The sequence below is a fragment of the Pagrus major genome, chromosome 21, assembly GCF_040436345.1.
Source record: "Pagrus major chromosome 21, Pma_NU_1.0".
Lineage (NCBI taxonomy): Eukaryota > Metazoa > Chordata > Actinopteri > Spariformes > Sparidae > Pagrus > Pagrus major.
The window spans coordinates 2,225,623-2,241,179 of record NC_133235.1 but is presented as its reverse complement, the minus strand read 5'-3'; the positions used below and the strand labels follow the sequence as shown (position 1 = coordinate 2,241,179).

Sequence of the window (15,557 nt, the reverse complement as noted above, 5' to 3'; positions counted from 1 at the left end):
TCTGAGTACATGTCCCTCTCTTTCAAGTGGAGATTGCACAAAAAGTAAATAACTTGACAAACCTGCTAGATGATAATGTTTTAAAAACAACATCTGTCCATATCACTGTACAGTGACTAGTGAGTGTAAGAAGTTATCGCAACATTGGTAGTAAGTACAAAAAAACATAAAACATATAACCATAGGAAGAGTGATCAGTCAGTTAAACTGCTCCTGCAGCTCAGTTGTAGTGGCTGAACATTTCCTGAAGAGAGAGGCAAAGTGCTATATTTTGGAGGTGTGTGTGTGTGTGTGTGTGTGTGTGTGTGTGTGTGTGTGTGTGTGTGCCCATCAATAAACATTGCATTTACATTTACATTTATGGCATTTAGCAGACGCTTTTGTCCAAAGCGACTTACAATAAGTACATTTGCCACAAGAAAGAAACCACAACATATCACCGTCGATAAAGTAGAAAAGAAATTATAGAAACAATTTTCAAGCCCTCATCTAAGCAAAGTAGCTGCTATTTATCAAGGTTACCATAAGTACAAAAGTGCTATGATGTAAGTGCTAAGGGTAAGAACATACAAGTGCATATAAATTTTTATAATTTTTTTTTGGGGGGGGGAGTCATGCTATGCGGGGTCGAGGTGAAGTCTGAACAAGTGAGTCTTGAGTCTTTTCCGGAAGATGGCGAGTGACTCTGCTGTCCTGACATTGGTCGGGAGTTCGTTCCACCACTGAGGCACCAGAACAGAGAAGAGTCGCGACTTCGCTGAGCTGGTTTTGTTTGCTCTTAGCGATAGCGGTACCAGCCAGCCAGCTGATGTAGTAGAGCGAAGCGCTCGCACAGGGGCATGTGGTCTGACCAGTGTTTAGAGGTAGATGGGTGCAGTTCCGTTGACGGCCTTGAAGGCCAGCACCATGGTCTTGGATCTGATGCGGGCCGCAACAGGAAGCCAGTGGAGGTCATGGAGGAGGGGGGTCACATGGGATAATTTGGGTAGATTGAAAAACAAGGCGCGCTGCAGCATTCTGGATACATTGCAATGATTAAGTCATAGAGGCTGGGAGTCCAGCCAAGAGCGAGTTGCAGTAGTCCAGGCGGGAGATGACCAGCAATTGAACCAGGAGTTGCGTTGCGTCCTTTGTGAGGAAAGACTGGATCCTGCGGATGTTGTAGAGGGCAAATCTGCAGGATCGGGCCACTGCGGTGATGTTGGGGGTGCAAGATAGTCGTCAAGGATTACGCCCAGGTTCCTCGCAGTCAATGAAGGCGATACCGTGACATCCTCGACAGTGACTGACAGGTCCATGTGAGGGCAGAGTCTTTCCCCAAGATGAAGAGGAGTTCAGTTTTACTGAGGTTGAGCTTGAGATGATGCGCAGTTGTCCAAGCGGAGATGTCTGCCAGACATTCCGAGATTCACGTGGCAACATGGGTATTGGAGGATGGGGGAAAGGAAAGGAACAGTTGGGTGTCATCAGCATAACAGTGGTAAGATAATCCATGTGATGTGATTGCAGAGCCTAGTGATCTAGTGTATAGTGAAAACAGAAGCGGTCCTAGTACTGAGCCTTGAGGGACACCAGTTTCCAGGGAGCAGGGTTTGGACAAGGAGCCATTCCACGTGACCTGAAAGGTGCGATTTGTCAGGTATTATGTGAACCAGGTTAGAGCAGAGTCAGCGATGCCAAGTTCAGCCAAAGTGGAGAGGAGGATTTGGTGGTTGACTGTGTCAAACACAGAGGATGAGGACTGACGAGCGGGGCGAGGCTCTGACGGCACGGAGCGACTCAGTCACTGTGAGGAGGGCCGTCTCAGTGGAGTGAGCAGTCCTGAAGCCTGACTGATTAGGGTCAAGGAGGTCGTTTTGCTAAAGGTAGGAGGACAGTTGGTTGTAGACGGCACGAGAAGAGATACAGGTCTGTAGCCAAGTGTAGGGTGGGTTTCTTTAGGCGTGGCTTTATTGTAGCTGTCTTGAAAGGAGCTGGAATACGGCCTGAAGTGAGGGAGGAGTTGATCAGAGTGGTGAGGTAAGGCAAGATGTCATGTGAGATGTTTTGGAGAAGAGAGGAGGGAACTGGGTCGAGGGAACAGGTGGTGGCACGGTTAGACGTCACTAGTGTGTGAACATCTTCAGAGGAGAGAGGGCTGAAGCGGGTAAGGCTGTCATAGGTGAGGGTTGGGGGAGGTGCTTTCTGGGAGGGCATAGGAGTAAATGAGGAGCTGATGTCTTTTACTTTCTTGGTAAAGTAAGTTGCAAAATCATCAGCAGTGAGGGAGGATGGAGGGGGAGGGGTAGGAGGGTTGAGGATTGAAGAGAATCTGGAGAATAGTTTCCTGGGGTTGGAGGCAGAGGAGTTGATCTTTGATCGGTAGAAGGCAGATTTGGCTGCTGAAACAGTAGATGAGAAGTCGGCCAGGAGGTGGTGGTAGTGAGCAAGGTCATCAGGATGATGTGATTTTTTCCATTTTCTCTCTGCTGCTTGTAACACCGATCTATTGGTTCGCAGTGATTCAGACAGCCAGGGAGGGGGGATGATCGTGCTGGTTGGGAGGTGAGGGGACAGAGAGCGTTTAAAGAGGAGGAGAGGGAGGATAACAGAGTGGAGGAGGCTTCCATGGTGGACAGTAGAGAGAATTGTTCTGTGGATGGTAATGAGGAGAGAACAGTTGAGGAGAGAGCGGAAGGAGAGAGGGATTTCAGGTTGCGGCGGGTGGTGACCGTGCAAGGCGCAGGGGCGAGGAAAGAGGTGGACTTCAAGGGGAGAGAGAAAGTGACAAAGTGGTGGTCGGACACAGTGAGCGGGGTAACAGAGTGCGCCGAGGTACTACAGGACCTTGTGAAGACAGGGTCAAGTTGGTTCCCGGCCCGATGGGTGGGTGGAGAGGGGGAGAGTGTGAGGTCAAATGTGGAGAAGAAGCTGATGAATTCAGATGAGCACAGCTTCTCTGGGGGGATGTTGAAGTCACCCAAGACGACAAGCGGTGTGCCATCGTCAGGGGAGCAGCTTAGGAGGGCATCCATCTCATCAAAGAAGTCGCAGAGAGGACCGGGAGGGCGATAGATCACCACAATGTTGAGCTTGAAAGGAAGGGTGACAGAGACAGCGTGGAATTCAAATGCAGATCTAGGTAGGTGGTCGAGGGTAAGGACCTGGTAGGACCACGTGGGTGAGATGAGGTCCTGACGCTGCAGCTGACGCTGTAGTGACTAGCCCATATGTGCTAGATTTACTTCATGCTGACTTAGCTCCACCCTGCAATCAAGCCTATTCAACACACCTGACTTAGCAGAAACTCACAGCTACTTAACTTCAATGGTTTCACAACAATTGACACAAAAAATATCTAGACAAGATTAAATATTTCAACTAACTTTCCTCACAGAATGCCTAAACACTGAATCTACAATTTCTCCTTACTCACCAGCAGCAGTTTACAGCTTCCTTCACCTGAACAAAATGTATCTGCTGGATTGCTGGAAATATGTAAATGAGCTCGCCAAATGGCTGTTTGTACAGTGAGGGCTTTGGTTCAAACAGAGCCTCATCAGTCACCAGTGTTTGGCAATACCACATTTCTCAGTCACATGTCACAGTACTTCAGTTTTAGTAGTGTAATAGATTACAGTTTGAAATTCAGTACTAACATCACATTTACTAATCCCAGTGAGAAACACAGAATTGTCTTGACATGTGGGGATTGGCTCTGTCACTGTCTCATGAAGCTGGATGGAGGGTCGATCTCAGTTTTCTCCCTCAGCCCTCAGCAGACAAACTGCTATGTGATATGCAAGCTTGGCACAGGGGCTTGAGGTGGGGGAGGGGTGTCAGCCTTTTATCAAAAGAAAAGAAATATGACTCTTGGTAAATCTAAAATGTTGTATTCACATGTTGTGTGCTCCTCACTGGAGTGCTACGCCTACATTCATAAAGTCACCTTATTTTGTTCTGAGTTAGAGGTGAGTTACAGTTCAGGAGGTCTGGAGTGCTGCGTGCAGTCACTAACGCTAAGCTAACATTAGCTGCTGGATGGTCAGCTGCCTCCTTTTTAAACCAAAATGTCTTGTTTTCTATTAAATACACAATATGTGATATGTGGTGTGAAGGATTTGTTTAACAATGCCAAAAAGTACCACAGATGAGTTATCCTCTGTTACTGTGTTAAGTAAGACATTGTTTAAAGGATCATTTACAATGGCAATACAGAGTGGAAAGAAACCAGCAGCCCCTCCCTCTGTGCAGCTTTGCAGACAGTACTCAATAGTGTCTTTTATAGAGTTGTGATTGCATTATGGAAATAGTCGGATCCAAGGAAATCTTTAAGACAGCGTTGGACTGATTGATGACAGTAACAGGTAATGTAACGCTTTACTTTATCACTGCTTTTAAGTAATTTGCCCAACAGTGCCAATCACTGATCATGTAGCAATGACACATCAGGTCACTGATCACTGAGACCTGTTTAGAGTCAACAGTATGTGAGGCTTGGGAGTTGGCAGGCTTGTCAGTTTGGAGATCGGTCACACCTCTAAATGTCTTTGTGGCTCAGTCTCTTTAACCATGTATTCATGTGGAGTCTGAGGACTTTCAGTTAGCTAGCCTTCCCACAGTGAACTTACATGTAATTGTTTGATTTGACATAATCTCTATAAACAGATATCTGCATATGTAGGCAAAGGACAAGATTTTGGTATCGAAAGCATTCTGATTTCCATTTAAAGTCCAACTGTAGTCTGAGTAGAATTCACGTTTTAGAGGTAAGTCAGGTAAACAGTCTCTGTGGATATTAAGGAGGCAGAACACGTTGGAGCAAGTGAAATCTCTGAACCCATGTGCATATGCAGATTTCCCATCTCAATTTGCTAACCAGACTGTTAACAATCTCTGGTGCACAGAAAAGCAAGTCTTGATCCAGATATCTGTTATCCGGATATCCGCTGACCACACTTAAAGCCCTGAAACATGGGCTGTTGAGTCTTACAGGCTATCGTCAGATAATAGCTAATGGGTTCTGAGATGGGACTTCATGTGACCTTTAGTCACCGCTGGCTGAGTGTGCCCTCTGCTGGTGCCCACTGAGCGAATACTTTACTTCATTCATACGTTTTATTAATTCACCCATTTTTGAAATGGGTGACGCTTGCACAAATGAGGTGTCCAAGGCCCTCCAGTCCCTGTGTGTATGATCTGCAGTCAATGTTCTGCTTTTAGACCCACAGTGTGGAAACAGGGGAGCTCGCCTGCATTCAGATGGCTCCAAGGCCAATATCCTGATAAGGAATGTGGGTCAATTAACATCAGCAGCCTGGAGGATAGGAATTAACAAAGGAAGAAATTAAGACAGGAGGAATAGGGACCATGAACTATTAATCGCTCTTGACTTTTTGCACAAATAACCCAAATAACCAAATACATCTTGTCCAGCTATCTTTTTGGATCAATACAATGGAAATTCAAGAACTCTGAAGTATAACAATCCCCTTTGAAAAGCTTCAGGGTCTGACCACTGAGCCTCATGAGAACCTGTGCCAAATGTGGGTGTGCTGAATTGTTTCAGTATCCAGTGATTCAGAGATTTTCTTTCCATCTTGAAGTCATCAAGGCTGGAGAACAGTTTGGCTTTCACTCTCTTTGTCCTGCTGCTCTGTCTGTTTTCTCAACCGCTGCTGTTTCCTTCAGCCGAGGCTGGCTCTGTGGCCTCCAACAGAAACACCAACATGACCTTCCTGCTGACATTTAAACACACACACACACACACACACACACACACACAATACCAGCAGGCTGCCCACAGCAGCAGAGAGGTGAACAGAAAATAACATACAAGTCTGGAACCTGGAACCTAGAAAGGCTAAAATATAAGATAGAAAACATTATTAAAGCTTCTACAGTCTAAAGTTTATTGTGAGTCAGCGATCATGAATAAAGTGGGTGTGGATGGATGAGAAATTATAATTGATATATAAATTATATATTTGGAAGAAAGCTGAGGTAAGAGAGCACACCTGCATACCTGCAGAGAGAGAGAGACAGAGAGAGAGAGAGAGACAGTTACTCAGTTGGTACTGAGGCTAACTGCCCCCTCTCAGACACAGTCTGACCAGCCTCACAACAACACTGCTCTCCAAACACCAATCAGAGTAAAGCAAATTATAACACAATGTAAAGAAACCTACCTGGAACATTGGAAAGAAGAAACTAAAAGCCAAAGTAGATTAGAATGTTATCTAGCCCTAAAAAGAGATTATGAATTAGCAGAATATCTCTCTACTGTCAGAGATAGAAAGCAGAGACAGATCCTCACCAAGTACAGGCTCAGTGACCACAAACTGACAATCCAAACAGGAAGACACAAACAATCATGGCAACCAAAAGAAAACAGAACATGTGGTCGACAGGTGAGGTTGAGACAGAGATGCACTTTCTCCTACAATGTGAAACATTCAACGAAATGAGGATCATTTAGTTTAATTTGGTAATCTCAGACTTCAAAGAGCTGAACGACATATCAAAATTAAAAATACTCCTGGGAGAAGGAGACAGGGCATATCTTGCTGCCCAATATGTGTCAACATGCCACAACCTGAGGGAAAGTGAGTGACCCACACACACACACACACACACACACACAAACACTGTATATACTGTATATATAATTAATGTAAATCAATCTTGGTGTTGTGTTTGTGTTGTTATTTGTTGTGTTATGTCCAAGTGTTTGGACAGATGCTTTGGCAACATTGTTGTTAAACTTTCATGCCAATAAAGCCCCTTTGAATTTGAATTTGAATTTGACAGAGAGAGAGAGAGAGGGAGAGAGAGAGAGAGAGAGAGAGAGAGAGCCTTAGAGAGCAGCCGACACAGACAGACGTGGCTGCCCAGAGAGGAGCGGCTGTGTTGGCTCTGTCCACACAGACAGGTGGAGACAAAGCAGCACTTCCTGCTGCACTGTGACACATACACAGACATCAGAACCCAGCTCTACACCAAAATTACATGCATAACCCCAAACTCTCAGACCAAGAAAAACTACATCATCTACTGGAGAAAAAAGTACCACTGCTGTAGATGCAGCAAGATATGTGAGTGCTGCCACAGGAGAAGAGAAAAGCTGCACAACAACACCTGACATGATCTCCTCCACATGAGCCAGCTGCTCCTCACTGGGTTCTTACCTGCACATTGATATATTGTTAATTAGCTGACTATTGTTCTGTAACTATTATCTTTATATGTAACACACACACACACACAGATGCACACATGCACGCACACACACACACACACACACACACACACACACACACACACACACACACACACACACACACTTTCCTTTCTTTTTTAAAATTATTATTAACTATTAATTATCTATGTATTCTTTTTCTGTAGTCCTAACACTTTGGCAATATTGTTAAACACAGTCATGCCAATAAAGCTTGTTGAATTGAGTTGACTTGAATTGAGAGGGAGGTGGAGAGAGAGACAGAGAGAGAGGGGTGGAGAGAGAGAGAGAGAGAGACAGAGAGAGAGAGAGGTGGAGAGAGATACCAGTGAAGTGGAGAGAGAGGAAGAGGAGGAGCAACAGAGTGAAGAGAAACAAAGCAGCAGAGAGCTCCACACACATCAGACAGTAGCTGTAAGAAGACAGGAGCAAGAGAGGACATCAAGGAAGACGGGACCAATAGAAACAGAGAGAGAGAAGAAAAGACAAGAAGAAAGTAAAGAAAAGAAAGAGACTTAAGGAAGAAAGTGAAGCCTAAGTAAGTTGTTGCTCAGCTGGACCCAGCAGCCTGTAGAGACTTCAATTTGTGCCCAAGTGAACAGACAAAACCAGTGTGACTGGGAGTGTACTGGGAGGACGGACTGGTTTCTACCCACAGTGAGCAGACTGCCAAGCACCATGGCTGACAATGTGAATGAGGAGTCGGATTATATCCCGGGGAAGGATGAGCTGGACTGGGGCTATGAGGAAGGTAAACTGGTCTTCATCAGTATGTTTGGTTAGTATAAAAAGTTTGAATTGGTCTGAATCCAAAACTTAGTGCGCTGTTTAGTCTTTAGTCAATGTGTCAGCCTGTTCATTCTATGAATGGAGTTATGCAGTGTTTACACATATTGTAGATTTGTATTGATACACAGTAAAAATACTAAATCCTCTTCCAAAATGGAAAAGATGCATATGTTTTTCAGATAATAATTGCCTTCTTTGCTCCCCTCTCTTGCAGATTACTCAAATGCATCTAGGTTTTTTATTAATGAAAGTTTTGCAATGTGCTCGCTGGTAAAAATGCCCTTATAAATGCCTTGTAAGATGCCTATTAACGTTAATAAGACTATATAAATATGAATTATAGCATGATAAACACATTTATTGATACATTTTAAGCACATATCGGAAACTTGTCAACAGTTTCTTATACAGCTTAAGAATGTTAATAAGGGCTTTAGTTTACCTTAGGTAACAGCTAAATGCATATAGATAGATATGTGTTAATATTAATAAAGCAACAAAGGAAATTTAGTAAAAGTTTAGCATTAGTTAGTTAAACTCAATAAATGTGTCAGTAATAATATTATGAACAATAAACAACAACAAGAAACTCATAAGGCCTTTTTTATGTTCTTAATCAGTCTATAAACTGATACGTTTGTTATGAGTGCTGATAAATGTCTTTTAATCTAACAATAAACATATTTATTATGCTATTATTAACACTTATATAATCTCAGTAATGTTGATAATCAACTTATAAGGACCTGTTAACTAATGCTTATTACAAGGACCTTTAAGAAACAGTTCACCTGAAAATGAAAATTCAGTTATTATTTATTCACTCCATGCTGATGGAAAGTCAGGTGATGTTTTGTGGTCCACAAAACATTTCTGGAGCTATACAGCAAAACAGCACTGCAGCATTCTGCTAAACAACTGAAGTAGAGTGACTTGTATTAAAACCTGATAAACTAACTGAAACATAAAATGCCTCTTTACAGCTCATCCAGCATAATCCAAGTCGCTGGGAGCTCCGAGAGCCGAAATTGAGTTTATAAAACGTTATTTACACCCTTGATGTGCAGTCTTGTTTGTACATAGACTTCATATCGGGTGACAGCTAGCGCTTTTAGCTTAGCAGCTGCACTGAAGATTTTAGCTTTAAAAAGAGTTTAAATGATTTTTTGTCAAATCAATTTGATATTCATTTTGATGCTGACTGTTTTGCAGTTTTTTTTTTAAAACCACTTAATCTGTGATGAAAGGGGGTAGGGGGATACTCCAGCAATTTAAAATTGCGCTTCTATAAATCTGGGCGATTCACAATAATTAAAAAAGAATACAGTAGATGCAGCAGAGGCCTGTAGATTTCCTTGGATCTGACTATTCCCATAATGCAATCACAACTCTATAAAAGACACTATTGAGTACTGTCTTTTGCAAAATTGCAAAGAGGGAGGGGTTGCTGGTTTTCTTTCCACTCTGTATTGCCATTTTAAATATTCCTTTAAACAATATATTACGTAACACGGTAACAGAGAATAACTCATTTGTGTTACTTTTTGGAAGATTTTCACTGACACATGGATATATTTAAATTCACTGTCATCGTTACAGTATGTGATGAAGTTATGATGTAATGAGTTCATTTAGTATGTGTTGTTTCACTCTGTCTTCTTTTAATGCTGCCTTTACTGAGCATCGAGGGATGCACTGTGATACTGAACAGTAAAATTCTTACCGTAAGTGTGTGATACCATGTAAACATGAATTAGACACTAATATATGGCTTGCAAATTCCATTTGTGTCTTGTGGAAAACTTTTTGTCCAAAAAGTGGTGTTTTCAGGAGGAGAGAAAAATGTAATCCGATGTCCCATTGGCACAGATAATATGTTTAAACTGCCAAAGTCTTTTAATTGGTTACTCTTGACATGCCATCATCCAGACAACATATTTTGTGTATGTGAGATAAAAGACTTTCTGCAGGACACTTGTTATGTTATAGCATTTTAATTAGAATTAACTCTATTGGAAGTACTTGCTTCTAAATTGAACATAAAAGTTTCAAAGCATTAACCACAATGAAATGAATAATTTATAATTCTTCCAAAAGACAGAAAGTTTGTAAACACCTTCATGCTACACAAATTACAGACCATATATACAGTTATTAATATACACATATGCATAAACACGTAGTGCAAGTTTTGAATCTGCATCAGGGTGTATGTAAACAGCAGCAACAAGATGGTGATGATAATGTGGTTGGTATCTTCATATTCAAAGTTCAACATCTGGGAAACACTGTACAACTTTGCCTGCGTGTGAGCACCAAGGATCGATGTTAGTCCACCTCCCCTCGTCCTACTGTAGTCCTGCAGAGCGCAGGACTACAGTTGGCTCAGAACAAGGTCTGTCTGTCGAGTGCAACAGCTTGATCTGAGATGTTGTAGTGGAGACAGGTCTCTGTGGGCACAGCAGTCTCTAATTTCACGTTGTTTGGCCAGCCTGTGTCCCATTTTGTCCTTGACCTTTTTCCTGTGACCAGATGGGAGCATCCTTAAACCAAGCTGGATTGACAGAGGTCTTATTCCTACACTCTTCCTCCCTGGGGCACTTTAGCTGGTCAGGCTCCCAGCCGCTGCATCTTCATGCACCGCCGTTGCCATAGCATTAAAATACAGCAACAGAGAAGTTAAAAAAAAAGGACAGGGCTTCCCCATGGCTGGACAAGCCTCTAAATTTTCTGTTTTGGTAACAAAATATCTGGAAGTGTTTGTTGTAATCTGCACATGGATCTGAATCAAAATAACAAAATGCTTTTCAGAAGAAACGAGAGATACACAAACAGGAATGAGGTAATAAGGTAATGTTGTATACATCCTCTACAACATAATTGTTGTCCATCAACTGCATGGGTTTGATCATAGATAAAGCTATGTATAAGTGCTTAACGGAGGCAACTGGCCTTGGTTGGATTGGGTTGAGATCTCTACAACTGTCAAGGCTTTAATGACCCCACACATAACAAGACATGTTTGTACCACCTGGAGAATGCGGGTGATGCAGTGTCAGACTCGCAGTTTGTGTCAAAAAACATCCAATGAGAGAGAGAGTTTGACTGTTCACTGTTGCCGGTACTTTATTGTGAATTAAATAAAATACAAAATAAAATGCAAGAGGTTTATAGCAGGTTTCACAGGCACAGACCCGATGCACAGCAAGCTCACAGACTGAGGTCAATGACGGTATCTGCTGGCTCCCCGTCATGCTCTACCAGCAGCCTTTTTTAAAGGTGGCACCATCACCACCTGTTGAGGGTGCACACTCAAAAGAGAAAAGATGTCGCAAAAATAGAACAACTATAAGTAAATCATGTAAAACATAAAAAACTTAAATGCGGCTTCTACAGTTACACTATACCGTATGTTTGCATTACTCGTTTGCAAAATGGCCTGAGATGCCTCAGCACAAATCTGTCTTCTAACCTTTCTGACTGAAAAAAACGAAAACCTGTTTAAATGGCCTATAGACTGTATTTAATGAGCCAAATGCAATATATGACGCATATATACCATATGCTTGGTGTTATGGAGTAGAGGGACCCAAAAGTGGATTCCAGAAGCTGGGATGAAATTAGGATATGGTTTATTGAGCACAATACTGAATGTAGCAGTGGAGAGCTGAGGAGAATGCTGGAAGCTCCGCTGAGTAGGTGGTGCAGCTCATGGAGGAGAAGACTGAGGCTCGAGGGGGGAACGTGGCACTGGGAGTCCTGGGTGGAGCTGGCTGGTGGCAGAGGTGCAGGAGGCTGGGTTGTGGCAGGTCAGAGGAAATCCAGGAGTGAGGTGATCACTGGAGGAGGCGAAAAGAGACATGAGTTAGTCCATTGGAGGTCACGAGCAAACCACACTAGAAATACTGGTTGACACTAGAGTAGCACTGAGGAGCCGTATATACCATGTCTGCTGGATGAAATAATCTGGCAGCGAGTGGAGCGGAGGCCAGGGCTTTTATCCATGTGCTGATTGCCTCAATACGCTGCAGGTGTGAGATTGGTGTCAGCTCTGGCCAATCAGGAAACCACAGCCAGCAACTCCATAGCACCTCTGAAACACACAAACACAGCACCACACAAAAAAGGCAAGAAAATAGTCCAACCACAACAAAACCAATCCTTTATAGTGGACTAGTCCAGCTTATTTGACATGTTTACCACTAAAGCAGGGTTTGTACCTCATGAGGGGAAGTCTCTTAAACTGTCTATTCCTCCACGGAGTTAGCATGTACTGTCCAGACTGAAGAATCTGCCCATCGGTGCACTTCCCGGTGTTGCTGTATTGAAGAGTTTTGAATCTTAAGAGGTCCAGGTCTGGTGATTGTTTTAGAGAGTGTTGGCCATGTTGGTTTTGGTGACGTACATATATTGTGTTCAATGGTAGTTCATCTTTACTTCAAACTGCAACTTTTTTCTAATAAATTAACAAGAATTATATTTTTAAATCGTGGCACAATTCAAACAGGATCAAAATTCATTTGTCTTTTGCCATTAACCACCATACACATTTCTTTCTGAAATAGGGTCCCATGAGAGAAACTGGAGGTGGAGGGACTTCACTAACATATTATATCTGTGATGCAGCTATGTCACAGCAACAACATGGTGGCAAACAGATTTACTAACTGACTACAATCAGTCAGTCAACCTAGCTGGTCAGTAGTATCATAGATGAATTAGCAATGCGATCTAGCCATCCCAACCCAAACTCATTTACAGCCCTCTACAGCCCTAAAAGCACAAACACAAACACAGCTTGTAGAGTCCTTTTATGTGTATTGTGGCTGACTGGCTTCAGTAAATTGTTCTCAAGGCTTTAGTTGCTGAGGAAAGAGGGAATGTGACTGGGCCCCTCAGCCCTCATTTGCCATGGATTGGATCGTCAGCCAGTGTGGAGTGTGTCTCTGCTGTAGTTGCAGTAGAAAGGCAAACTGCAAGGAGGACATGGGTGTACTGGGCTTTCCTGAACACGATACTCACTTTGTGTCCTCCTTTTAAGAACACACTGGGCTCCACACATCTTACAATGTTCTCATTGTACTGTACTGAGTGATTGTGGTCAGCAAAAAGCTGGAGTGAATCTTGACCAGTAAGAACCTTTTTTGTTACTTTCTCCATTCTGTGTTTCTTCACTCTGTGCCAGTGCAAGAGAAGATAAACTGATAGCAACAGTATTACTCTCTTTACCAAAGACAATTTCCACCTTCCGACGTTTGGTCAAAAGTTAATATATTACAATGTCTCTTTTACAAGAACACATGGTTATACAATCATTTTCAAGTTTTCTGTCCCACTTAGTCTGACAGGCTGACCCTCTTTCTGTGACCACAACCTACTTCAATCTGTTTTGAAGAACTTAGATTACCCCCTTCCCCTCTCCCCCTTTGCCTTTTTCTCTCTGCAAATCTCTCACTAGCCTGTTTCACACAGAGACTCTGCATTATCGGATATTGCTAGGAAAGAGGAAATTTCTATAACTCCGACGTACATAGTCAAATCTGCCCCAAATTTCACATGTTTGATAAGAGTCCCAGCCTGAAGACATTGACATGCCAATATTCTGTTATTCTTTTCACACAGAGACTCTGCATTATTGGTCCGCCAATTCTCTGCATTTGTTTGTTCACACAGAACCAAGCAGCTCCGGTGTAAAGCTGCACCAGTGTGTAATTCACACAGAAAGCCGGCGCCGCGGCTCCAAAAGAGGCGTGACGGTACACATCATAATGATGACGTCTGTGTGTTTTTTTCAACGTGTTTCCCCGTTGTCCCCCTGTTAATCTAAACATGTACCCGCTGACTGTTTAAATCATATGGATGCTGTTATAATGTGTTGTGATTGAGATCCTGACCCACCAAACATCCTGGAAAGTGACAAAGTTACGTTTTTCAGTCTAAATTACATAATTACATAATCGCCATCAGTAAACGGAGCGCTGTTTGCCAGGGGAAAGTTCATTAAAGTCTCGGTCGGGAGGGCTGACCGTCACAGTGACAACAGCAACTAACACATTAGGGAAGGAGACAAACACAGGAGGACAGACAGGATGACAGACAGGATGAGAGACAGGAGGACAGACAGGATGACAGACACAATGACAGACACTTCTCCACGTATAACTGTGGTATTTTTTTCCTCATATAAGTTGCCAAAGACACGACCAGTTACTACGTTACTGTTGTTTGGTCCTGTAACGTTGCTTTGTGGGACATTTTGTTGCGTGAAGGATCTCTTTAGCTGTCAGACTGTGAACACCATCAGACTGACACGCCCCTGCGCATCAGAGCTGCAGCGAAACTGTCCCCCCTCTCCGCATCTGAAACTTTCACACAGAGGACTGTGCGGAGAATCGGCACATGATTCCTGCACTCAAAGGGCAGTGTGAATGTTACTGTCACAATAAAAGAAAGAAAATTTCACAACCTGAAGCAGATAGTGGATAAATGGAGGGATAGATGGAGGAAGAGACAAAAGGAGATAAAAGGCCCATCTCAACCAGTCTAGCCTTAGGTGACACGCACGCACTCACTCGCTCGCACGCACGCACGCACACACACACACACACACACACACACAAACACACACACACACACACAGAGGAAGTGGCCTCGATATGAATTTGTTCCTTGATAGGATGATGAAAATAGCAAAAAATTAAGAATGAGGTTGAGCGTAATGCAGTGACTGAAAAGCATTTTTTAAAATATCTCAAAGTCCACTTTAGAATTGTCAAGAGTTTTCACCGACTTATGCTCGTCATCACTTCATCGTGTCAAATGTTTTTTTCCTTTTTTCAGGGTCAAAATTGGATGTACATGGTCATTATCACTTTACAGGAAACTCAAATGTACAACAACCCAGAATTTTCACATGACTTAACTGCAATTGAGTTTTGCTATTATTGACTGAAAATATCACAATTATTGCTTCAACAGAGATGTATTTCATTTTTTCCGTTAATTTGGAGTAAGTAAAGGAATCAACCCAGCCATTAAACAAAGAAAGGGGGACCACTTGCATAAACCCAGGAGTTAACTGGAAATATTTTAGGAGTACTGTGGCTTTTTTAAAATGTATTTTATTACTGTTTTTCTAGAGTGAGAATAGAAGAACCAGCTCTGCAATATGCTTAGACTAGCTGTGGAATTAGCTGGCATAGCTTTGTTAGCAACTGCAAAAGTTGTTTTTATAAAAGTTTTACAGAAGCTAGCTGTTTTGCCTGCTCATCAGTCTTTCTGGTTAGCTAAAAACACAATGAACTCAGAGCTATCTCTTGATTAAACACAGAAATTGACATCAACCTTTTTCATTGCAGACAAAGTGTAACTCAGTCCTCATTTTATGGAAGCCAGGTCCATGGCTATAGTATTTAAGGCCCGAATACGAACCGTGCAAGGACCCTATTGAAACTGAAGGAGTTATTAGGGCCTGAGCACTGACCGTTGCCCCATAAAACACAGCCCATCGGACTACTTACATGTACAAATTTAGTGGCAATTTGTTGCATGG

The 15,557-nt window shown here is 42.7% G+C and overlaps 1 protein-coding gene and 1 pseudogene across 1 annotated transcript in view; one reads left to right on the top strand and one right to left on the bottom strand.

Annotated features, from left to right (window-relative positions):
* Positions 1-617: 617 nt before the first annotated feature.
* On the bottom strand, positions 618-3,229 carry LOC141016432 (uncharacterized; annotated as a pseudogene).
* A 4,665-nt stretch (positions 3,230-7,894) lies between these two features.
* ca8 (carbonic anhydrase VIII) overlaps positions 7,895-15,557 on the top strand; it is a 41,128-nt gene continuing 33,465 nt past the window's right edge. Inside the window, exon 1 of the mRNA XM_073492105.1 lies at positions 7,895-7,967. Within this exon, the coding sequence (XP_073348206.1) occupies positions 7,895-7,967 (73 nt within the window). The remainder of the gene's footprint in view (positions 7,968-15,557) is intronic.